The sequence below is a fragment of the Perognathus longimembris genome, chromosome 20 (genome assembly GCF_023159225.1).
Source record: "Perognathus longimembris pacificus isolate PPM17 chromosome 20, ASM2315922v1, whole genome shotgun sequence".
NCBI lineage: Eukaryota > Metazoa > Chordata > Mammalia > Rodentia > Heteromyidae > Perognathus > Perognathus longimembris.
Window position 1 is genome coordinate 31,093,775 of NC_063180.1, and position 23,936 is coordinate 31,117,710.

General features: G+C 56.9%; 1 protein-coding gene across 3 annotated transcripts in view; it reads right to left on the bottom strand.

Moving 5' to 3' along the window:
• Positions 1-1,409: 1,409 nt before the first annotated feature.
• The window catches only part of Sema4b (semaphorin 4B), a 28,021-nt gene continuing 5,494 nt past the window's right edge, over positions 1,410-23,936 (bottom strand). For all 3 annotated transcript variants that reach the window (XM_048368762.1, XM_048368761.1, XM_048368760.1), the window contains exons 2-15: positions 17,698-18,080; positions 9,401-9,564; positions 9,231-9,293; positions 7,900-7,998; positions 7,623-7,734; positions 7,252-7,365; positions 6,996-7,147; positions 6,666-6,844; positions 6,417-6,567; positions 5,404-5,614; positions 5,157-5,272; positions 4,498-4,664; positions 2,414-2,499; positions 1,410-2,188 (exon numbers count right to left, since the gene is read on the bottom strand). In XM_048368762.1, the coding sequence (XP_048224719.1) occupies positions 1,458-2,188; positions 2,414-2,499; positions 4,498-4,664; positions 5,157-5,272; positions 5,404-5,614; positions 6,417-6,567; positions 6,666-6,844; positions 6,996-7,147; positions 7,252-7,365; positions 7,623-7,734; positions 7,900-7,998; positions 9,231-9,293; positions 9,401-9,564; positions 17,698-17,827 (2,475 nt within the window). In that variant the 5' untranslated portion in view covers positions 17,828-18,080 and the 3' untranslated portion in view covers positions 1,410-1,457. The remainder of the gene's footprint in view (positions 2,189-2,413; positions 2,500-4,497; positions 4,665-5,156; positions 5,273-5,403; positions 5,615-6,416; positions 6,568-6,665; positions 6,845-6,995; positions 7,148-7,251; positions 7,366-7,622; positions 7,735-7,899; positions 7,999-9,230; positions 9,294-9,400; positions 9,565-17,697; positions 18,081-23,936) is intronic.

The following is a 23,936-nucleotide window of genomic DNA, read 5'->3' on the forward strand; positions in this document are numbered from 1 at the left end:
TGAAGCCAGCCCATAGCAAGGCTATGACACTTGGCTCTTACCAAAAAAGCAGAAGCGGAGCTGTGGCTCAAATGGTAGAGCACTAGCCTTGAGCAAAAAACTCGGATAGCTCCCAGGCCCTGAGTTCAAGCCCCAGGACCAGCACCAAACAACAAAAACCCTATTTCTCAGGCACTTGAGGCTCACACCTGTAATCCTAACCACTCAGGAGGCTGAGATCTAAGGATGGTCTGAGCCAGGCACTGGGTGGCTCACACCTGTAATCCTAGCTACTCTGGAGTCTGAGATCTGAGGATCATGGCTCAAAGCCAGCTGGGCAGAAAAACCTGTGAGATTCTCATCTCCAGTTAACCACCAGAATACCAAAGTGGCACTGTGGCTTAAGTGGTAGAGCACTAGCCTTGAGCTGAAGAGCTCAGGGATTGCGCCCAGGCCCAGAGTTCAAGCCCCACAACCAATAAAAAAAAAAAAAAAAGAATCTTATCTGAGCTTAAGCTCCAGTATCAGAAAACAGAAACCTGTTTTCACCCTGGCTGAACTGAACCAGATGCAAAGTAAAAGGTTGTGGTACACAGTGTGACCCCTGCCCACAGTGACCAAGTTCCCCCAGTGTTGCTGGCTGGTCGGCCCTGACTCCCTTGGCCCCAAGGAAGAGGAGGTGTGGTACACCCAGAAACACCAAACTCAAGAAGCAAAAGTCTTTTCACAGGAAGGGCTATGACTAAACATTTCTTCAGATTTTATTAAAAAAAAAAAAAGTAAAGTGCATCTTATTAAAAAAATATAAAACCCAGATGGAGGGCTCTGGTGTTGGGCAGTGTCGGTATCCCTTACAGTGGAGACAGGTGAGGGGTGAAGGGACGAGAAGTTGGGGTGCAGTTAGGGTGTCTGGGTGGGGAAATGGGGTTCGCAGGCTGGGATGAGAGAGGGAAGGAGTCTCTTCCAGGTGTCCCTGGGGGAAAGTGTTCATGTCACAAACTCCTCTAGGCTCTGCTCTGCCCTCGAGTGGCCACGGCCTGATACAGGCCGGAAAAGTCCAGGGCTGGGCCTGAGCGCAGGGCAGGGTGAGGGCTCAAGGCCTCTGGTCCCTGAGGTGCTGAGGTGAGGCCGGCCCTGGCACACCCCAGGCCGGCTGAGCCCCGCTGCCCTGGCCTGGGGCGTCTAGGAAAGGCGGGCGGGTGGTGCCTCGCACCGTCCACGTTGCGCAGGGCGTCCATGTGGCACTGGGCAGCTGTGCCGGTGGGCACTCCCCGCTGTGGCTTCACATTTTCCGCTGTTTAAATGAAGGGCTCAGGTTCCTTGAGGAGCAGCAGCGTCCTGGCTCCGTCTCCGGCCAAGACAGCAGGGCCGCGGCGTGGGGTCCTTGCTGTGTGGCTGAAGCTCGAGGCGCCGTGGGGCATTCCCGAGGAGTGGGGTCCAGCTGGTCCCTCTGCGCATTCAGGGTCGCCGGAGCCAGCTCACACTACTGAGTCCCGGATCTCGGAGCCCAGGCGGACCCGGGGCCGGGGGCACACGGGGGACACCTCCACAAAGCTGTCCTGGATGCTCAGGGGCCTCTTCTCCGACTCGAGGGCGCCCAGGGGTCCGGGGGCGCTGTCCCACAGGGCCTGGTAGCCCCGGTGGTCAGGAGGGAGGCTGGGGGGCCCGACGCCATTGAGAGGCCGGGTCTCCGGGGGCAGCACCACAGGGCGGGTCTTGGGGTGCACGCTGGCACACTCGCCCTGCTTCAGGAAGGCTTTCATGCCGCCCCGGTGCCGGTAGAGGAAGAAGAGCACCAGGAGCACCACGGCGAGCCCGAAGAGCGCACACATGACCAGGAACTCGGTCCAGTAGGACCTGGCTGCGCCCCAGCCCGCTGCGCCCACCGCAGGCGCACTCACACGAGACGTGCTGATGACCATGGGCGCCCTGCCACCCGGCCCTGCACCCCCGTCCTCAGGCACCTCGGGGCAGTAGCTGGCCACCAGCTGTCGGACGCCCCCCTCCAGGGCCCAGCACTGGAACGGGCCCAGCCCTGGCTCTCCGCCCACCAGCAGCAAGTCCCCGCTGGGCAGCACACGGCACGAGGCGCAGGCGTTGACTGGGGCCCCATCGTAAAGCCACAGGCGGGTAGCCAGGTTGGAGAGGAGCGGACAGGCCAAGGTGTTCACCGTGTTGGGCTGGACCTGGACCGGCTCACAGGGCTTGCCTGTGGATGGCAGAGGCAGGGGGCAGAGTGAGGCTGGGCTCCACATTAGTCCCGGCTCACCCCCCTCCTCCAGCTGTGCTCCTGCTCCTCCACGGACCACTTAGGATGCCCAGGACTGTCCTGAGGCTCACTTTCTAGAGCCTTGCTTGCGGGGGAGGAGGAGAAGGTGAGGGAGGACCTTTAGGGCCACCCAGGCCTACGAGAGAACACGCCAAGCCCCCTTACCTGCTGGCACGGAAGATCGAGGCCTGACTGCAGAGACATTGCACAGCTCCTTGGCATTGGCCCCCTCGACGTCCTGGACCCATGGCCTGGGGACCAGAGAGAGGGTGAATAGGTTGGGGTGTACTATGGGCCATGCCTCTCCCACCTCCACAGAGAGGTGGACGGGGTAGGGGGCCTGAGGCTCAGGGAGCTCCAGGCCCAAAGTGGTGGGTGGGGCAGATCCCCACCCCCACGGGGGGCTTGAGAACACCTCTCCTTGCCAGTAGACATTACGTGCTATTACCAGCTACGTTCCTTCCTTCATTACAAAATGCACAACGTGTCCTCAGATAAAATCCAGGACAGGGGACTGGGATTATAGCCGTGGCAAGAGTGCCTGCCTCGGATACACGAGGCCCTAGGTTCGATTCCCCAGCACCACATATACAGAAAAAACGGCCAGAAGCGGCGCTGTGGCTCACGTGGCAGAGTGCTAGCCTTGAGCGGGAAGAAGCCAGGGACAGTGCTCAGGCCCTGAGTCCAAGGCCCAGGACTGGCCAAAAAAAAAAAAAAAAAAAATCCAGGACAGCTGGGTCTCCCTAAGGTCATTATCTGAACAATAAACACAAAAGATTTTTTTTTTTAATTTGTCTGAGACAGGATCTTGCTTTGTTGTGCAGCGTGGCCCTAAACTTGCAATCCTCCCACCTCGGCCTCCCAAGTGCTGGGATTATAGGCGCACTGTACCATGTCGGGCAAGAAAGGGTAATTCTTTTTTTTTTTTTCCTCCCCTTGGGTGGTACTGGGGTTTGAACTCAGGGCCTTGTGTATGTTAGCCCTTTTTTGCACTGGTTGGTTGGTTATTTCTATTGCCAGCATTTATTTGTTTATTTATTGGCAGCCTTGGAGCTTGATCTCAGAGCCTGGGCACTGCCCCTGAGCTTCTTTTTGCTCAAGGCTAGCACTCTATCACTTGAGCCACAGCACCACTTCTGTTTATGTGGTGCCGAGGAATTGAACCCAGGGCTTCATGCATGCTAGTCAAGCACTCTACTGCTATGCCACATTCCCAGCCTGGCACTGGTTATTTTTATGAAAGGGTCTTGCTTCCTGCCCAGGTGCTTGCCTAGACTGCGGCCCTCCTACTTTTTGTTTCCCATTATATCTGGGGTGACAGGTGCACATAGTGTCTAGCTTCTGTTGAAATGGATGTCTTGTGAACGTTTCTGCCTGGGCTGGCCTGGAACCACAATCCTCCCAATCTTGGCCAAATAGCTAGGGTAACAGGCACATGCCATGATGCCCAGAAAGAAGGAGAATTCTTGATGTACTCAGAAAATGGAAACCTTGACCAAGCACAAAAGCTGAGGACATTGAGTCTATGGGTGGAGGAGGGTCATGGTCCTTTCAGTGAAACCTCCAAGGTCAAGGTCTGTAAATTCCTATTTGGGTCTTTTTGAAGTAGGCAATTGTATTTAAGGTAGGGTCTCAGGCTTTGCCTGCTCAGGCCGAGACTCTATCTAGGATGTTGTGCATAGCTGGGCTTATAGGCCTGTACCATAGTGATTTTTTGGGGGGGGGCGGGGGCAGCTGGTCCAGCAGCTTGAACTCTGAGCTTGGGCACTGTCCCTGGGCTCCTTTTTGCTCAAGGCTGGCACTCTGCCACTTGAGCAACAGTGACACTTCTGGCTTTTTCTGTGATGAACTGGAGATAAGAGTCTCATGGACCTTCCTGCCCAGGCCGGCTTTGTTCCATGATCCTCAGGTCTCAGGGTCCTGAGTAGCTAGGATTTCAGGCATGAGCACTGGTGCCTAGCCTCAGTCAATTATTGATTGACCTAGCAAACTTCTGAGAGGAAGGGGGGAGGGGGAGAATGCAGGAAAAAGTATGCAGGGGTTGGAGGCATGGCTTGAAGGGTGGAGCATCAGGCAAGTAAGTGCCAGGCCTTGAGTTCAAACCCCAGCACCAGCCGATTTTTTAGAAAAGGAATAACTATGTAGACAGTCAGTGGGTATGAATGACAGCATCCAGAGAGGCTTGAAAAGCAAGGGAAGGGATGGGGCCTGGCATGCAGGGGTGACAGGGTCTGCAGGCGAGTACTCACCGGGACGCCAGTTCAGGCTGGTACAGGCTGACGTGCCGACAGTGGGTGCCGTCCCAAGCGCAGTAGGGGTCGCGGGCGAGGAGGCAGTCCCCACAGGTAGAATAGAGGCTGCAGTTGGCCACGGGCACCTGGACTACGCCCGAGTGGGAGGAGGCATACAGCAGCCCCTGCAGTCAAGACACAGGGAGAAGGGTGGGCACAGGCAGCGGGCGCCAGCACCAGGGTCCTCAAGAGCCACCGCAAGGGTCTCTATCAGGTCCCCGCCACCCCCACTTTCTGACAGCCTGGGTCATGAGCCTCAATTCTGTTTGGGTTTTTTTGTACGTGTGTGGGTCCTGGGGCTTGAACTCAGGGCCTAGGTGCTGTCCCTTAGCTTTTTCACTCAAGGCTGAGGCTCTACTACTTGAACCACAGCTCCAATTCCAGATTTCTGGTGGTTTAATGGAGCTAAGTATGTCATAAGATTCACTGCTTGGGATGGCTCGTAACCGGAATCCTCAGACCTCAGCCTCCTGAGGAGCTGGGATTGCAGGGTGACTGCCAATGACCAGCTCTGTTAATTCTCCATCCTTCTGGGGACAAGGGAGGACCACAGTGGGGCCTGCCTGGTGCTAACGGAGGCCCCCAGCAGGACGCAGGGCTCTTCCCAGTGCCCTCACCTTGTGGCCATCCAGGAGCAGGTTCTGCACAGGCTGTCCTGGTGAGAAGATCTGGAGCTCCTCAATGATGTGCGTGGAGGGGCCCACGCTCACCGCCTTGTGCAGCCGGCCATCACCTGGCACAGGAACGGGCCTTGCTCAGCCACGCCCCTTCCACCACGCCCCATCGCAGACCCGCCCACCGGCCACGCCCCCTTCCACCACGCCCTCCCTGGGAGCCAAGGCCCGCTGGGGTGCTCAGGCTCACCGGTGCCCAGGAAGAGGACATCGTAGGTGTGGTGCAGGCCCTGCACTCGGTGCACGGCCACACGCTGGTAGCGGGCCTGGGGCTGCAGCAGCAGCATGCGGCTGCGGACCTGCCCATCCATCAGGAAGTGGTCCTTGAGGAAGTTCAGCACCCGGTCTGGGAGCTGCAGGGAGGAGTTGATCTTCCGCTCCCGGGCGCTGTTGGTGATGCACTGGAGGAAAAGCAGCCTGGTGAGCCAGGGACACCAGGAGGCCACGCTACCCGGGGGACGCAGCACATCTGCTTTTAGCACACTCCTGGTGTGCTAGTCTGGGGGCCTAGGCCTAGCCTGCAGGGGTGGAGGACATATCTTTACCTGCCAAGGACCATTTGGATAAAATTGTTATTATTATTATTATTATTGCCAGTTCTGGGGCCTGAAAACTCAGGGCCTAGGCACTATCCCTGGATTTCTTTTGCACAAGGCTAGCACTCTGCCACTTGACTAACAGTGCCATTTCTGGCCTTTTCTGTTCATATGGTACAGAGGAATTGAACCCAGATCTTCACTCATGCTAGGCAATCACTCTACCCCTGAGCCATATTCCCAACCTCTGGATAAAATTATTGACAAAGCTAGGTGCCTGGGGCTCATACCTGTATAATCCCAACTACTCAGGAGGCTGAGATCTGAGGATTCCAGATCAGAGCCAGCGCAGGCAGGAAAGTCCACGAGACTGTTATTGCCAATTAACCGAAACAAAGCAGGAAGTGGAGCTGTGGCTCAAGTGGTAAAGGACTATCCTTGAGAGACAAAGCTCTGGGACAGCACCTAGACCCTGAGTTCAAGCTCCGGAAGTGGCACAGAGAAATAACCAACCCACAGTTGCGATGGGGTGGGGAGGGGCGACTACAGAAGCTCCATCTTAAAGAGAAGAAAAGCCTCAAGAAGGCTGAGTGCTGTGTTATCCGCCAGTGCTGGGCAGGCCTGGTGCCGGCATAGAGTGGGGCTGGGGTGGGGGGGGGTTACTTACCGCGCCGGGCCGTGGAGTGGGCGCTGGGTGCGTCTCCGTGTACCACTGCTGTGTCTCCCGGTTCACCTTCTTGTAGAGGCCCTCAAAGGCCCTGCGCACGTCCTCCATGCTGAACACACACACAGCCGAGCCCCCCGCGGGGCCCCTGTGCCTGCAAGCAAGCGGCTAGGTGAGGCCAGGGGCCAGGGGAGGCCGGGGGCCCAGCCTGCTGCCCACCACCCTCCCCACAGCCAGTGGCGGGCACCCTACCACTGGGATGTGAAGACCCCATAGAAGAGGGTGCGGCGCCAGTCGTGGCCAGGCCGAAGCGTGAACACGTCCTGCAGCACATTGAAGGGGAAGCCGTCCTCCGGCCGAGTGCACAGCAGCTGGGCCTTCAGGAAGGATGTCCAGCGCTGCTGCAGCACACGCTCGCCACCCTCGTCGCCCTGCAGCACAGACGGACGGGATGGGGTCACGGCCCGAGGCAGAGGAGGAGAGAGAGGGAGAGGGAGAGAGGGGGTGAGTCAGGAGAAGGCTCAACGTTCACTGCTTTCCCGACCTAGGGCAGCGACCGCCCAGCCTGCTGGGCCTGCTCACCTTGCACACGCGAGCCACTCGAGACACAATGGTGTTCCCAAAGAACTCGAACTCCTGGCCAGTCTCGCTGAAGAAGAAGTAGATCTTGTCGTCGTCACCCTGGAGGCTGCCCACACTCTCCGGGATGTGGGCTGAGGCCACAAAGGCAGGGTCTGCATGGACCAGTGGGGAGCAGTCAGCCAGGACCCCAGAGACTGGGGGAGGTCCCCTCCCCCTAGGAGGGGCACCCGCAACAGGGTGGGAGGCCCGTGTTCACCTTGCAGCCAGTTGAGGGAGCTCTCGGTCTTGGTGGGACGGGGGCTTTGGCTCCGGGCGATGGCTGGGTCGTTGCCCTGGAAGCTGCTCACTGTGCCTGTGTACAGCTCGCCATCTGCCAAGAAAATGTTCCCGTGGGAATCGCTCCCTGCTCAGGGCTGGGGTCACCCCAGCCTCCTGCCCCCTGCTCCTCAACCAGGGCCCAGGTGACCCCAGTGCCCTGCCCCCTGCCGAAGCAGGAACTCAGCACTGGGCACCACACACAGTCCTGGGAATCAGCTCAGTGTGGGCCGCCACTAGCCACCAGCCTGAGCCAGGAGCCACTGCTGAGGCCTGGCCCTTCCGCCCCTGCCCAACTTCCTGGTCACTCACCGACCACCAGGGCCGTTGACTTGAAATTGGGGTCAAAGGGACAGCGGCCCTTGCCATCCTCCAGAAGAACGTTGCCCGCTGCATCTCGGGCCAAGGTGAAGTTGGCCACGTTCTGGAATGGGCAGACAGACAGTTCAGGGCATGTAGCGAATGAGGACTGGGCTCATTCGCCCCCTCCCCTGCATGACACCCCAACCCCCAGGGCTAGGAAGCTGGGCCTCCCGTCACCCACAACAGCTCTGGGGTGGGGCAGGAGGCGCAGGGCCCAGGCACTCACGATGTAGGTGCACAGGGGGCTGAAGGCGGCCGTGCCGCAGGTGAACAGGTGGGTACCATTCAAGGGCAGCAGGATCTTGATGTAGTTCTGACAGTCACGCTGTGGGGGAACAGGGTGTCATGCCCAGGCGTGCCACCAAGGGGCGCTGCCCAGCACCCTCCCTCCCCCCCGGAACCCCAGGCCCCACCCAGCAGCAGGACACTCAGATCTGGGAACAGCAGCCACAGCTCTGGTTCTGTCACTTACTCTCATTCATTCATTCATTCATTCATAGCAGGGTCTCACTATGAAACCCAGGATGGCACTTGGCCTTCTCGGGTCACTGACTTGACCAACACACTGGGAAGGGACAAATGATCTGAAAAAGACCAGGTTCTAGATCCTGTCTCTGCTCAACTCTCCCACTGCTTTCCCAGTTTTGCACAAAGAGAACTGAGGCCCCAAAACTGTTCCTCTCTCCACACCTCCACCCCCCAAATTCAGGCTGGCAATGTCTTGCTCAAATATCTCTTTGTACTTTTAAGAATAACCCCCACCACCTTTTGAACTGACTTGACTGGCACTTTTTTTTGTTTTTTCTTTCCCACAACTCTTATCTAGCATGGAGCATGTGCTCAATGAACAGGGGGTTGAGCTGGGCACTGGTGGCTCATGCTTATAATCCCAGCTACTTGGGAGGCTGATATCTGAGGATCAGGTTTGAAGCCAGCCCTGTCAGGAAAGTCCTTGAGACTCTTATCTCCAATTAATCACCTGGAAACTGGAAGTGTCACTGTGGTTCAAAGTGGTAGAGTGCTAGCCTTGAGTGAAAGAGCTTAAGGACTGACTAGGCCCTGTGTTCAAACCTCACAACTGACAAAAAAAAAGTGGGGGGGAGATGGGGGCTGGGAGTGTAGTATCTGCCAGGCAAGTTCAAGGCCCTAGGGTTTGCCCCTCTCCAAAGGAAATGCTTTGTAGACACTGGCAGAATAAAGGATGAGTCAAGATAGGAAGGACTTGAACCTTGACCCCAAAGTTGGAGCTCTTTTCCCTTGGCTTCCCCGCCCCCCGCCCTCCCCGCTCCCCGCCCCCCCCCCCCCCCCCGCCCAGGAGGCTCTATGAATGGGGCTGGGGCCAGGGAGAGGGAGGAGGAGAGGCAGGAGGTGAAGTTGGGCAGCCTCCATTAGGCCCCAACATTGCGGGGCATCTTCAGAGAGACCCAACTCTCACCCCACTGCCCATGCCAGGGGGCTGATGCTTGGCACTTAGTCTGTGTTAGGCGTCTAGAGACAGGAGGATGGGGCAGGGGTTGGTCAGCCCCCCTCCCCCCATCTCTGCCCACCCTGGCTCACCTTGGGGTCCTTGCCCTTGAAGCTGCACTGCTGCTTTCTCTCTGTGTCTGCGGGCCACAGCAGCTAGGGAAGGAGAGGGAAGCGGTGTGCAAAGGGACCGAGGGCCGGGAGTCCCAGGGCGTCCTCCTCTCCCTTCCTGCCCACTGCCAGCTCCGGGCAGTGCCCCTCACCTCCTGGTATGGCCCCCTGGGCAGGAAGCTGAGGTTGCTGTTGAGCGCAAAGAGGGCTCCCCGCGCGCCCACGTACAGCGTGGCGCCGTCCTGGCTCAGCAGGAGGGCCGTGTAGTTGGAGATGTTTTCTGCTTCAAATTTGAGGATCGGCCGTTCTTCCGAACCTGGGGAAAGGAGGACGCGCATTACCTAGAGAAAACTCTAGAATGGGCCAAGCTACAGGGAGGAAGGTCAGCGAGGGGACGGGTGGTGAAGGGTTGGGTTTACTCAGCTGGGTGCTGGTGGTTCACACCTGTCATCCTAGCAACTCAGGCAGCTGAGATCCGAGGACCATGTTCAAAGCCAGCCCAAGCAGGAAAGTCCATGAACCTCATCTCCATTAACCATCAGAATGAACACTGGAAGTAGAGCTAGCTAGGGCTCAAATAGTAAAGCTGGGGGGGGGGGGGGGGGGACGGGGAGAAGCCAAGCAAAAGCGGAAGGCCCTGAGTTAAAGCTCTGATACCTGCGCTTGCACACACACACGTTCTGTTGATTAATAGTAATTTTAAGTAGCATCCAATGTTGTAAGATGTGTGATAATAAGCAATGATACTAAGTATCTCCTGGTAAGCAAAACATGGAGGCCAAAATAGTATACACAACTGATTCTTTTACCCTGAAAGAAAAATATAAACAGGAAAAATAGCGGGAAGTGAGACTGCCGGTGGATTTCTGCCTCTTGTGGATGTCACGGGAGAGATTACACTTGAGTGATGTGAATGATGCAAATCAAGAGTGCAGGAAGGAGACACAAACGAAATCACCACCTGGCTCTTGTTTATGCTTTGAGCAGCTAATGGGTTTGGAGAGAAAGGATTTAAAAAATCCTAAACAGCTGATGAGAAGCTAAAAACACAAAAGAACACAGCCCCCAGCCAAAGCCCAGCACATCTTCATGGGCCAGTGGACTGTGACCAGGTAAACAAAGTCGCCCTGGCGTAATGCTGAGCCAGCAAAGCAGCTACAAGCCGACAGGGTCGTCAATCCAATGACTGTGTGTGTGTGTCTATGTCCAGTAGCCCAGCATGCTCCTCAGACTGCACCAACACAAAGCAAAGAACGGAGTGCAATGCAAACATTAAGTCAGAAGCAGAGACGGGTGTGTGTGTGTGTGTGTGGAGAACCGAACAAAGACATTTAAATAGAAAGGAGGGAAAGATTCATAAAAGCAGATCATAAAGTATCCACACTGCTTCTAGAGAGGAGCTGTACATTTAGTGCTGAACCCCCTTGTGGCTAAAGAGAAAAGGGGAAAAGTGTGTGGTGTGTGGTGTGTGTGTATGTGTGTGTGTTGAGGACCCCTGCCCTTCTGGACTTCATCAGGACTGGTGGCTCCCACTGGCTGCAAGGTAGACTGGAGTCAAGAGACTTGAGTTCAAGTCCAGCTTCTGCTTCTCAGAAAGCTTTGGGTGACTGGGACAAACAACCTAACCTCTTAAGGCCCCGGTTTCCTTATCTGCAAAATGGGATCATAATAGCACCACCTGGCAGGGCTGTTCAGGAATGAGATTATGTATGTAAATAATAATCTTCATAATAACCTGCGCTGCCTCAGCCATGCTCAAAACACCTCTGTACACATTATCCCATGTTGGCGGGGTGTCTGGCACGCGGTCAATGCCCAAGTGACTCCAAAATAAAACCCCCGAACCCTGCAGGAAAATCCAGCTGGGCCAGAGCAGCCAGAGGGATAGGGTGGAGCGGCTGGGGGAGCCAGGTCTCCTCACCTGCACGCCGGGGTGCGGCTCGTGCGGCGTAGATGTGGTGACAAGGGTCTCAGGGACGTGGCTATGAGGGTCTCATGGTGAGCTGCGAGAAGCAGCTTAAAAGCAAGCTCAGCACCTGGGACGGGTGTGTGGATTCCAGGCACAAGCTGCGTGCCTGGGCAGGTGCGTGCTCAGCTGTCTAAGCTCCCAGGGGGCCTGGGGTCACCTCGGAGTGACAGAGTGTCTGTGCAGACGTCTGTCCCGGAGGCCCTGCCTAAGCCTGCCTACGTGTGTGTGCGCGCGTGCGCACGTGTGCTTGTGCAGCCGCAAGGCTTGCCCATGCTTGTGTGTTCTCTGCACAGAGAGGCTGGAGGGAGCTGTTTCTGTGCCAGGCTCCCTGTGAGAGGCTGGTAAAGTCTCGGTCACTCAGTCTGTTCTGTGGGTCTCTGCTATGTCTGGGGGTCCCCTCATCCTCAATCTTGTCCTCACAGAGGCGGTTGGCCTGGGCTATGGCTGACTTCCCAGCAGGCCTAAAACCTCCCTACCCAGAGGGCTGCCCCACCCACAAGAGCAAGGGTGAGCTAGGCTGGGCATACCTGTAGTCCCAGCTCCCCCCCCCCCCAAGGTGTGTGGGCTCTCAGCAGGAAGTGATGTGGAAACTACTCAGCCCCCAGCCCCATAGACCCTCCACCCCATCCCTTCCCTGACTCAGCCGGAAGCTGGGAGTTTTCTGGGTTAAGACGGGAATAGGGCTCAGCCAGGTCCCCACCCAGGCTGGCCAGCTGCAGGCTTCGGTAACACCGTGACTCAGAGCCCCACCCCACCTTTCTCTGCAGCACCTGGCACCGCTCAAGATGCTGACCTGGCCCTCACACCCGCCCCCTCTGCAGGCCCCAGCAGGAGGAAGCCAGGAAGTCCCAGCTTCCCTGAGAGCCACAGCCAGGAAAGGGGAAGGGGTCACCTGTCACTTGTGCACACCGAGGAGTCTGGGCTGGGACAAGTCCCTGGAACAGGGGTCCACTCACAGCAGCAGCCGCTCAAGCGGCTGCCTGAGCTACGATGAGCAGTGAAGTCGATCCAGGCCTGACCTGAGCAGGAGTCCTGGGTACGCGCCCAGCGCGGGGCAGGAAGTGGCAGCCACCCCTGCCCGGCTCTGCCTGGCCCACCACTGCCATCACCAGGGCGAAGTTCATAGGGAAGGGCCGCTCACAGCCTGGGGTAGGAGTGAACCAGAAGCCCAGGGCTCCCCCCCAGGGACCTGCTCTTCTCCCTGGCCTCTGCCACGGCCACTAGGGAGCCTCCCAGGGGGCCCCAGATCGTGCGGTTTGCGCCAGGCTGCCAGGGCTGCTGGTGCCAGTGCAGGCCCGAGCTCCACCCACCCTCCTGGGCCCACGGAGGATGTAGCTCATCCACGTCCACTCTCCCCAGTCCCTTTCCCCATCCACGCTTCCACGGCCTCTTTGCTCTGTGTGTGTGTGTGTGTGTCAGTTGGGCTTGAACTCTAGGCCTGGGTGCTGTCCCCTGAGCTCTTCAGCTCAAGGCTAGCACTCTGCCATTTGAGCCACAGCGCCACTTCCGGTTCTCTGGTGGTTAATTGGAGGTAAGAGTCTCACAGACTTTTCCTGACCAGGCTGGCTTTGAATCTTGATCGTCAGATCTCAGCCTCCTGAGTAGCTAGGATTACAGTGTGAGCCACTGACACCCAGCTGCCTCTGCTTCCTACAGCAGTATTAGGAATCAAACCCACGGTCTTGTACACGCGGGCTCTCACCCGGTAAGCCATGCCCGGACCTTCAGGCTTCTACTTGGTCTAAGGAAATTGGGGCCACTGGGTACAAACAACCCCAACTCCCCAACCACAGAGCCAGGAGACCCTGCTGGGCCAAAGCACTTGTTTCCTTTAAATGTCCAGCCTAGAACACTTGACACCCACGCACACTCCTGCCACCAGTGTCCATTCTTCTCCTCTCCTCCCTGCCCACAGCCAGCGGGGGGTCATCTCAGATGCCCATCACACCTGTCCTCGGGCATCTGCACCCCAGCGGCTGCCAGGAACCCTTCGTGTCCACACACTTCGAGAGGCGCTCCCCCACTTCAGCACGCCAAGGGGATGCAGGTTGAGATGCCATGTCTCCTCCAGTTTTTGGGGGAGAGTCACTGGTGCTGGGAAGATGTTACCAGCACGCAGCCGGGCAGCCCCCACACCCCTTTCCCCGGGAAAGGCCCGGCTGCCAGTGGGGCTCTGGTGGGTGCAGCCACCCGGAGGAATGAGGTCCTCTAAAAACTGGAAAACCTGGATTTTTTTAATATATAAAACCTCCTAAGTGGGCTGGGAATATGGTCTAGTGGTAGAGTGCTAGTCTCGTATACATGAAGCCCTGGGTTCGATTCCTCAGCACCACATATATAGAAACAGCCGGAAGTGGCGCTGTGGCTCAAGTGGTAGAGTGCTAGCCTTGAGCAAAAAGAAGCCAAGGACAGTGCTCAGGCCCTAAGTCCAAGCCCTAGGACTGGCAAAAAAAAGAATTGCTAAATTCTAAATATCAGCCACTAATTTAATTTCCTAAGCCACTGGGAAGTCAAATAAAATCTGGGCTGGTGCTGGCCCACCACCTCCCTGCTTGCAATCTATGTGCCTGGCGGGCTCCGCAGGCCGTATTTCCAACTTGGTCATGCCCTCGGGCCTCGGCTGGCCCCCGGGCCAGGCCCAGGAGTGACCTCAACTGATTTCCTTACCAGATGGAATTACGTAACTAGTCCATTACTGAAGGGCAAAGCTGGCTCATTTAACTACTTTCAGACAACTGATATGCAGGTGCTGTGTTCTGGGAAGAATGTGGTTCTGAAGAGTCGGGAGCCTCGGCCCACACTAGGCTTTGTCTTTTTCTAGCTGATGCCCCTGACTGAATAAATCAGCTTCTCTGAGCTTCAGCACTGTGCTCTCTATGGTTGAACACCTCCATTCCCCAAAGCCCACCTAGTGGCATGCCCCTGGGCGCCAGGACGGGCCTTCTTCCTCCCACAGGAGGCCAAAGAGGAGGCAAGTCTCCACTTAGGCCCTGCTTGGGGAACATGCAGAATTCCCATGACACACCAAGGCAAGACTCCAGCCCTTCAGGACCCCAGCCTGTCCACAAGACAGGACAGACAGACACGCCCATGGCCATCTCCCCACTACCTTCTTCCAGGCTCCACGAACGTGCTGACCCCAGCCCTGTGGCAAGGATGGTCACCCAACAGTGGTGGCTAAAGAACGAGCAGGGAGACCTCAAAGAAGGGGATGAAGCAAGCAAGGCCTGAATGGAGTCTTGACCCACACCGTGCCACGTCCCCAGCCTGGAGGATGAACATGCCGGCTACATGCGGAGATGCCCCCACATTGTGCAAGAGTTATGTCGAGAGCAGGGAGGGGGGACGGGGAGAGGGTGCAGCCTTCTCCCCAGGAAGGGGGGGGTAACGGCACCCATAGCACGTGTGACCACAGCCCTGGCAGCTAAAACCACACACACACAGCCAGCACCTATTCCTGGGGACGCAGCACGTGCCAGGCAGGGTGCCAGACACTCTACATCTGTTATTTCATGTAATCCTCTAGTAAGCCGGGAAACGGATGGGTCCTGCCACTACCCCAGACTGGCCAGCGTGGAAACAGGCATGGACTTGAACTCAGGACCGGATGCTTTTGCTCATTGTCCAGTCCAGTCAGGCTCTTAGCATCCAGAGTCAGAGTTCTAAATTGCCCCAACCCAGCCACACCAATGGGGAGGCCAGGAGCCAGGCAGGAGGAGATGACACAGGTAGCTGGCACCCGGGGGGCGGGGGGGGGGGGCTCGATCCTGGAGGCCAGCTCTGGGATCTGAGGACAAACAGTTGATCCGGCCCAGCACCCTACTCTCTGATCAGTTGTTATTATTATTAACTTGTTTGTGTCAGTCCTGGGGCTTACACTCAGCACCCAGGCACTGTCTCTTAGCTTTTCAAGGCTGGTTCTCTACCACTTGAGACACAGCTCCATTTCTGGCTTTTTTGATGGTTAACTGACAGTAAGGATTACAGACTCTCTTGCCCAAGATGGCTCAAACACCATCTTCAGATCTCAGTCTCCTGAGCAGCTGGGGTTAAAGGGGTGGGCTTGGTGTAGACATTCATAACAAGGGGGCCTGGGGAATTCTGGTGGGCCTGAGGAACACATCTGTTTCCTTTCTTTCCATGTGACCAGGCCGGGAGGCACTAGGCCCCGCAGTCCATGTCATTCCTGACCACACTTTGGTCCTGAAACTCACATGGCAACCTTTAGTGCAGAGAACCCTAATCCCACACTGTCCCCTGTAACACCCCTTTGACAGGACGTACACCCGGCCCTGTCTCCTCCTGCCTGGCCCTGCCTCCTTCCACCGCAGACAGAGGGGACCATGCCACCCCTTGCTCCCACACCGTTCATAGGAGCCGGTGTCTAGAAGGGACCCCTAAGGTAGCACAAACTGGACTTCCCACTGTGGGGACTTGGAAATCATGGATAGAGCACCTGTCCCCAAGCATCGGTGTCCCAGGGGACTAGGGTAGGGCAGGAAAGGGGGTGTGGCCCCTGAGAGGACCTTGGGGGGAGGGTCCCAGGGGACCCCACATCCTATGGCCACAGTGGGGGGGCAGGATGGGCAGGCTGCCAGGAACATCTAACAAGACCCCCAGGGAGAAGACAGGAAGCCACCTCAGGCCCCACGCAGGGGCAAGCCTGCTCTCCGCCAGGCGATTCCCCTGGGGGACTCACGGGGCCTGGCATGTAGAGGGCAAAAGGAGATAGGCACTGAGGGCCTGGTGGAAACTGAGGCATAGTGGCAGTTCAGCCTAGGATGGCCATGTGCTCCCTAGTCATTCCTGGGATGCTGTGAGCCATTTATCCCAGGGCCTTAGAACAAGAAAAGGGGTCTCCCTCTGGGCAGACCCAGCCACAGAACCTAGCGGGAGGGGACGGAGACGGCATTTCAGGCCCTTAGGACCCCTCTGCAGGCCTGCGCTGACGTGGGTGAGCCAGGCCCCATGCGGGAGTGCCGGGGTGACACACGTCCCCACTACAGCCTGTGTGTGTTCACAGGAGTCACAGGGCAGGTCCTGGAGCACTGGGGTTTCAGCTGCCCCAGCCCCCACTGGCCAGTTCTGCCAGGCCGCCACCCCAGGAGAGGCGCTACCCTGGTCCGCAGTGGAACATGAGGCCTCCCCGGACCTAAGCAGCGTCCACAAGAGCAGTGTCCCTGACTCCCTACTGTCTCCTAGAGATGAAGGGTCTCCGCATCAGGAGAGTCACCGTGGCAGCAGAAGTAGTGAGCTTTATTGGGCAGTATAGCATCGCAGGACATCTGTTCTTCCTCAGTTCACCCCATGGGGCACCCCAGAGGCTGGAGGAGTCAAACCCACCCACCCCACCCAACCCTAGGCAGAGCCACCCAGCTACCTGCAGGAGCGGAGCGTCCCAGTGTAACACACAGCACTACCAGCCCTCACCTACCAAGCGGCTTCTGCACCAAGCCCTATCCTGAGGCCTTTCTCAGCCTACCATGAATCCATCTTCACCATCTCCAGCTATCAGCAGGCACGGTGATTATCCCCATCTTACAGAGGAGGAAACCAAGGCCCAGAGATGGTCATATGAGCACTAAGTGGCTGAGGTGGGACTTGAACTCTAGGTCATCTGTGATGTTTCAGATAGGAGGTTCAGACAGGGTTACTGGGGGCCACTGAGGCCCTGGCCTTAATTTGAGGTGCTGATGCTAACTCTTTCCTTAGGGGTGGAGAAGCTGTAGGGAGGAGGAAGTGTGGTAGAGGCTGCCACCTCTCATTTATTGTGTGGTATCTTAACAACCTGAAGACCTCAGGGGAAGGACGGTCCTGCAGAAATCTATTGTCCAGCCCACACGGTGGCTAATGTAGCTTTCAAGGCATCTGTGGCTGCACTCCATTTCTGAGGATAAGGAAACCGGGGTGCAGGGAGCAAAAGGCACTGACTGGGCTTGAGACCCAACTCCATAATTCCTGGGGGGGGGGTGGCGGGGCAGGAGGAGCCTGAGAAGCAACCAGGGAAAGGGAGAGGAGCGAGAGGGTGGGGGGCCTGGCTACCTCGAGGGTGGCTTCCTTGGTTTGGGGACCCCTAGCAGGACACAGAGCCTGGGGTCCCCTTTGGTTGGCCAGATACGGCTGGAGGTCGGGGAGGGACGCCAGCCCCCCCTTCTCCCGCCCCCGTCCGGGAGGGTGGCTGGCGACAGGCAGGGAAAACCAGACCCCAGTGTTTACCGCGCCGTGCGCCATGGCGGGCTCGGGGGCGGCTCCAAAGGCCGGCGGACGCGCGGGGGGGGGGCGGGTGGGGGACCGGCGGGGGACCCCGGCCCCGCGGGGTGCGCATGCCGCAGCCCCCCTCCCCACTCAGGGGGAGAGGAGAGGAGGGGGCCTGGCCGCGGCCGCTCCCTCCCCGAGCCCCGCGAGCGGAGAGGCGGGGCCCGCGCGGACCCCGAGCCCCCCCACCCCGGCCCCTCCTTTGTCCCAGCGCCCCGCACTCACCCAGTGGCAGGCTGACCCGGGGGCTGAGCGCCCGCGCCAGGGGCAGCAGTTCCAGCAGCAGCAGCAGCAGCGGCAGCAGCGGCGGCGGCGGGAGCAGCGGGGACAGCCGCGAGCCCCGCGCCCGGACCATGGCGGCCCGGATCGGCGACCGCGCTGGGGTCGTGGCGGTCGAGATCGGGGATCGGCGGTCGGCCGGGGTTGGAGAGGGGGAGTCGTGGGTCCGGGATCGGGCTCGGCGACCGGCCGGGATCCGCGCGGGGATCGCGGGTCGTGGGTCTCGGTCTCGGTCTCGGCGTCCCGGGATCGGCTCAGGTTGCTCAACTTGAATCGCAGGCGGCGGCCCCGCCCCCGGCCCGAGCCGCTCGGCGGCCCCCGCCTCCGACCTGCGGGCGGGGAGGGTGGGGTGAGCGGTCACGTGGGCCGAGCGCCCGCCCTACCGGGGTCCCAGCCTCCCACCCGCACCCTCCGCCGCCGGGCCCGGAGGGGGAAGAAGCCGAGGTCTCTCCGGACTCGTGGGCCCAGCCGCCCCTTCCCGTCCGCCTTCCGGGGAGCGGGGGTGGGGGGGTGGGGGAGGCAGGGGGCGGGCAGGTCCGGGAACCTGCTGGGAACGAGTCGTGGGTTGACTCCTAGCTTCCTGTCCCTCCCCTCCGGGGTCCCCCTGCCTCGGAACCCCCTCCTAGACCCCCCTCCGAGGTCCCCTTGCCTCGGGATCTCCCTTCCTCCTAGACCCCCCCCTCCGGAACCCCCGTGCCTCGGGATCTCCCTTCCTCCTAGACACCTCCCCCTCCGGGACCCCCGTGCCTCGGGATCTCCCTTCCTCCTAGACACCTCCCCCTCCGGGACCCCCGTGCCTCGGGATCTCCCTTCCTCCTAGACACCTCCCCCTCCGGGACCCTCCCCGCACCGGCTTGTCGGTGATCCAATAAACTCAGCTCCCACCTGGCGCAGAGCCCAGGGTCCCTGGCTCCTGGGTCTTTATTTGCACGAATCGGGTGTCAGACCCCAGGGTTCACACAAGCCTGGCTGCTATCACCCACCGGGCTCAGCCTTGGGCCTTGGTCTGGGAGACCTGCCAACAGCCTTAAAGGACTAAACGCGGCGGGGGGGGGGGGGGGCGGTACTCCCCACAACCTGCCAGGCCCCAGACCCTCCAAGGGTGCCCACTGCAGATCGGACGGAGCCCAGACCCCTGGGCTCTGCCACCAATTTGGGGGGGGGGCTCCTGGGGGCATGGCTCCAGTTGTAGAGCACCCCAGCATGCCCTGGGCCCTGTGTTCAAACCCCAGCACAGAAAAAAAGAAGTATCACTGAAAGGACCACTGGTTTGGGGATCCTGTTTCAGCTTTTTCCATGCGGGCAAGGGGGGTACTAAGTGCAACCCCAGTGGCTATGGTGAAAAGACTCATTCCATGGCAATAGCGACCATATCTTCCGGAATTTGTGACTATTGCAACCTGGCCTCTTCTCACCCCCTCAGCCAAAATCTGCCACCAGAACCCCATCCCTTTGTTTCCCTCACCTGCAGCTGGGGGGTGGGGTGCAGGGGGCTCAGGCTGGGAGCACAGGACCTAGAATCCCACTGGCAGCGTGGACAGTACCAGCACCCCACGCTTCCTTCCACCCTCGCTCAGGTCTGGGTGCCTGGGCCAAGACCTCCCTGCTCCATCCTGAACTCCAATAGGCTTCCACCATTTCCACCTGGCTGGCTGACTAGGATACCAAACCCACATGAACTTTCTCCTCTCCCCTTTGCTGCCCCCCAAACTACTAAGGTTCTACTCCAAACCACAGCCTTCTCTGTGGCATCTGATGGCAATTCCATCTTGAAGCTGCCCATGTAGTGCTTTTGCCAGAGGTTAGCACCCTCCACCCCCCTGTCCACTCATCCAGTCCACTAGCAAGTCCACAACCTAACCATTCTGCACCTGCCGGGACCCCCAGGCCCCACCCATCTCAATTGGTTAATTCAAAGCCCTCCTCATGGGTCTCCCCACTTCCTCTTTGTGCTCCCCTACAATCCACTCTCAACACAACAGCCAGAAAGAGTCTTTGAAAACCAAAATCAGAGCCAGGCACCTGCAATTCATACCTGTAACTCTAGCTACTCAAGAGGCTGAGATCTGAGGATCAAGGTTCAAAGCCAGCCCAAGCAGGAAAGTCCATGAGACTTTTACCTCTTATTAACCAACAAAAAGCCAGAAGTGGAGCTATGGCTCAAGTAGAAGAGCACCAGTCTTAAGCACAAAAAGCCAAGCAAAGGCATGAGACCCTGAGTTCAAGCCCCATGACTGGCAGAAATAACATCAACCACAAAAACATATACAACAGTGCCTGGACACAAAGTAGGCCAACAGTCAATAAACACTGGCTGATGGAAAGTAACCTCAGAGACAGAATACTGCTGGCTCATGTCAACTAACAACCAGAAGTACACTGTAATGTGGACTTTGACCCAGTGAAGAGCACCCACAAGCATGAAATTATCCCATGAACTTCATCAACCCCATACAGAACTTCATAATTATCTCTTAAATCTATTGGTTCTGGCCCAGGTTTCATCCCACTGAGGTCATTTTGAATATTGATCCTATTATCATACCTTTGGCTTTCCCTCCTAGTTTTTTGAGTCATCCTAAACTTGGTTAAGCATTTCTTACACCTTAATGCAAGTCACTGATGATAAATAATAGTAATAGTAAGCTGCAGGCCCAGCACAGCAGAACCCCTCATCTCTCCACCAGGTTCTTCAGGGTGGAGGGATGGAAGTGAGGACAGAGGGCACACTTGCACTTCTGGTGGCTCACGCCTATCATCCTACTACTCAGGAGGCTGAGATTTGAGGATCCAGACTCAAAGCCAGCTCGAGCAGGAAAGTCTGTAAGACTCTTATCTCTAATTAAAGCATCAAAAAGCCAGAAGTATATTTGTGGCTCATGTGGTAGAGCACTAGCCTTGGGGAAAGAAGCTTAGGAACAACACGCAGGCTATCAGTTCAAGCCCCCAAGACTGACACAAATAATAGTAATAGGCAGGTATTTGGCACCAATGCTCCTGCCTGTAATCCTAGCTACTCAGGAAGTTGGGATCTGAGGACTGAGATTTGAAGACAGGCAGGAAAGTCTATGAAACTCTAATCTCCAGTTAACTATTAAGAAAGGTGGAAGGGGCTGGGAATATGGCTTAGGGGTAGAGTGTTTGCCTTGCATGTATGAAGCCCTGGGTTTGATTCCTCAGTACCACATAAACAGTAAAATCCAGAAGTGGAGCTATGGCTCAAGTGGTAGAGTACTAGCCTTGAGCAAAAAAGAAGCCAGGGATAATGCTGGAGTCCATGCCCCAGGACTGACCAAAAAAAAAAAAAAAAGCTGGAAGTGGAGCTATGGCTCAAGTGGTAGAAAGATAGAAAGCCTTGAGCAAAAGGAAGCTCAGGAACAGAGTCCAGGCCCTGAGTTCAAGTCCCAGGACTGGTCAATAAAAAAAAAAAAAGCAACCACCATTTCTTAGAGAATGAAAAGGAAAGCACAAGGTAATCTCTGACCTAAGAGGAAAAGGAGAATGTTCCCGGACATTGCTGAGCCAGAGAGGAAAGATGTGACCCAAGACTAATGGGGTCAGAAGGATGCAGGAAGGCCTGATGATCTCCATCAGCCTCCAGCGGCATCACCAAGTAATGGCTTCCTCTAATGCACCGAAATAAAAATGCAGCCCATTAGTGCACAGGCAAAGTTGGAGAGAGGTAAAGAGAAGGTTTTCCTTTACAGGAAATGGTTGCTGATAAATGTAGAAATGATTAGAAAACTCTTGACTCAAGCAAGGATCCTAATGGAGGGGGTGGGACGCCCACAGACTGTCCTGCTAATGTCCTGTCACAGTCTGTCCTGCTAACGACTGGGTAACGGGAAAATGAGGCTCTGAAGGAGAGATCTGGGGGGTGCCACCTTAAGCAAGGTAGTAACGGCAGTAACAGGACTGGCTGATGCCTGGCCACCTGCTGCGATGCCTTGGGGACCACCCAATTGCATTAGGGACCACCCAATCGTCTCCCCTTGATCTAGGGAGTAACACCCTAGGAAACCACACTGGACACCAGAGAAGTCAATCAGGTGAAAGGCAAGAGAGGCAGGGGGTACTGGGGAGGGGGGTGAGGCTTAAATGGTGGAGTCCTGGCAGAGCAAGCAGGAGGCCTTGAGTGCAATGTTCAGTACTGTAAAACAAAGTAACATCCTTAGTTTGGGGAGATGTCTACTCCCACCTGGAATCCTAGCTACTGAGATCTGAGGATCAATCCCTGAGACTCTGATCTCCAATTAGTGAAATGCCTGCTGTGGAGCAATGGCTCAAGTGGTAGAGTAGAAGCCTTGAGCAAAAAGGCTGAGCAAAATGCCAAGCAAAAATGGTTGGGGGCTGAGAATATGGCCTAGTGGTAAAGTGCTTGCCTCACATATGTGAAGCCCTGCGTTCGATTTCTCAGCACCACATATACAGATAAAGCCGGAAGTGGAGCTGTGGCTCAAGTGTCAGAGTCCTAGCCTTGAGCAAAAAGAAGCCAGGGACAGTGCTCAGGCCCAGAGTTCAAGCCTCAGGGCTGGAAAAAAAAAATGCTTGGCTGGGTACTGATGGCTGACGTACGCCTGTGATTCTACCTAATCAGGAGGCTGAGATCTAAGGATGGAGGTGCAAAGCCAGCCAGGGCAGGAAAGTCTGTGAGACTCTTATCTCCAATTAAAACACCAGAAAAATAGAAGCGGTGCGGTGGCTCAAAATGGTAGCGCACTAGCCTTTAGCTGAAGAGCTCAGGGACAGCACCCAGGCCCAGAGTTCAAGCCCCAGGACAAAGAATAAATAAATAGAAAATGCTTGAACTTAGTGCCCAAGCCCTGAGTTCAAAGCCCAGTATCAGCACAAGATATAGATGATGGGGGGGAAAAATCCTAAGAAATGATGCGAAAGTCCAAGTACATTTCCTTGTGTATCTTCCACCAGCCACTCTTACCTACAGCCATACCTGGCCGGTGGCTACCGGATTGATTGGCACCTGTCAAAGCTTGAATCCCTGCCTCAGTAGCTCTGGAGTGGGCAGGAGGTGGGTCGGCCCTGGCATCCTGGCAACATCGGGCTGTGTGAGGCCTAAGTTCATGCTCTCTGAGAAGGCAGGGCTGTGCATCTCTGTGGTTAATTATATCCTGCCCCAGGCGGCTCAAGTACTCCAAAAGCATGTCTGTGACTCCGGCGGCCAACAAGCCCCAGAGAACAGTGACCATCTCCATCCCCCCACAGCAGGCAACACAAGGGTCCCCAGGGGAAGAGCCCACCAATCCACACCCCAGCGTGGCGGTGGCTCTATCCTGCTCCCCCTGCCCCCCCCCCATTGTCTGTTAGTTGAGTGCTTTACTGTGTGCTCCCTGGGCGGGAAGAACAAGAACACAAAAGAAATGAAAAAAAATCTTGGAGCGGATTTCCCGTGGGCTAGATAGAGGCTGGTTCCCACACCAACCACGGGTCTTCTGCTCCTCTCGGCCACGCTTGGATGCAGGCAAGGGTTTCCGGGCCGGAATGTCAGCGTTTATAAAGAGCTCCAGAGAGAGAAACGCAAAGCTTCTGCCATGGCCCCAGACAAGGAGAGGAACTTATCATGACATCTGCCCGCCCATTCACGCCCGCCCGACCCCCTCCCTCCTGGGAGGCTCTCCATGCCCCACGCCTGTTGTCCTCACTACTCAGGAGGCTGAGATCTGAAGACTGTAATTCCAAACTAGCCCCAACAGAAAAATTAAAGAGAGATTTTTTTTTTTTTTGCCAGTCCTGGGCCTTGGACTCAGGGCCTGAGCACTGTCCCAGGCTTTTCTTTGCTCAAGGCTAGCACTCTGCCACTTGAGCCACAGCGCCACTTCTGGCCCTTTTCTATATATGTGGTGCTGGGGAATCGAACCCAGGGCTTCAAGTATACAAGGCAAGCGCTCTTGCCAATAGGCCATATCCCCAGCCCTAAAGAGAGATTTTTTTTTATTTCCAATTAACCAGAAAAAAAAAAAGCCGGAAGTGGAGCTTGTAGCTCAAGTGGTCAAGCACCAGTGATTTGAGCCAAAAAGCTAAAGGATGAGCATCTAGACCTTGAATTCAAGCTCCAGTAACTGGCACAACAATAACAAAAACACTCATTAGCTGTCCCTCCATCAAATCTCTATCTGGGCGTGGATGGGTGGCGTTGATCATGATGGGCCCTGCCAGGCTGCTGTTCA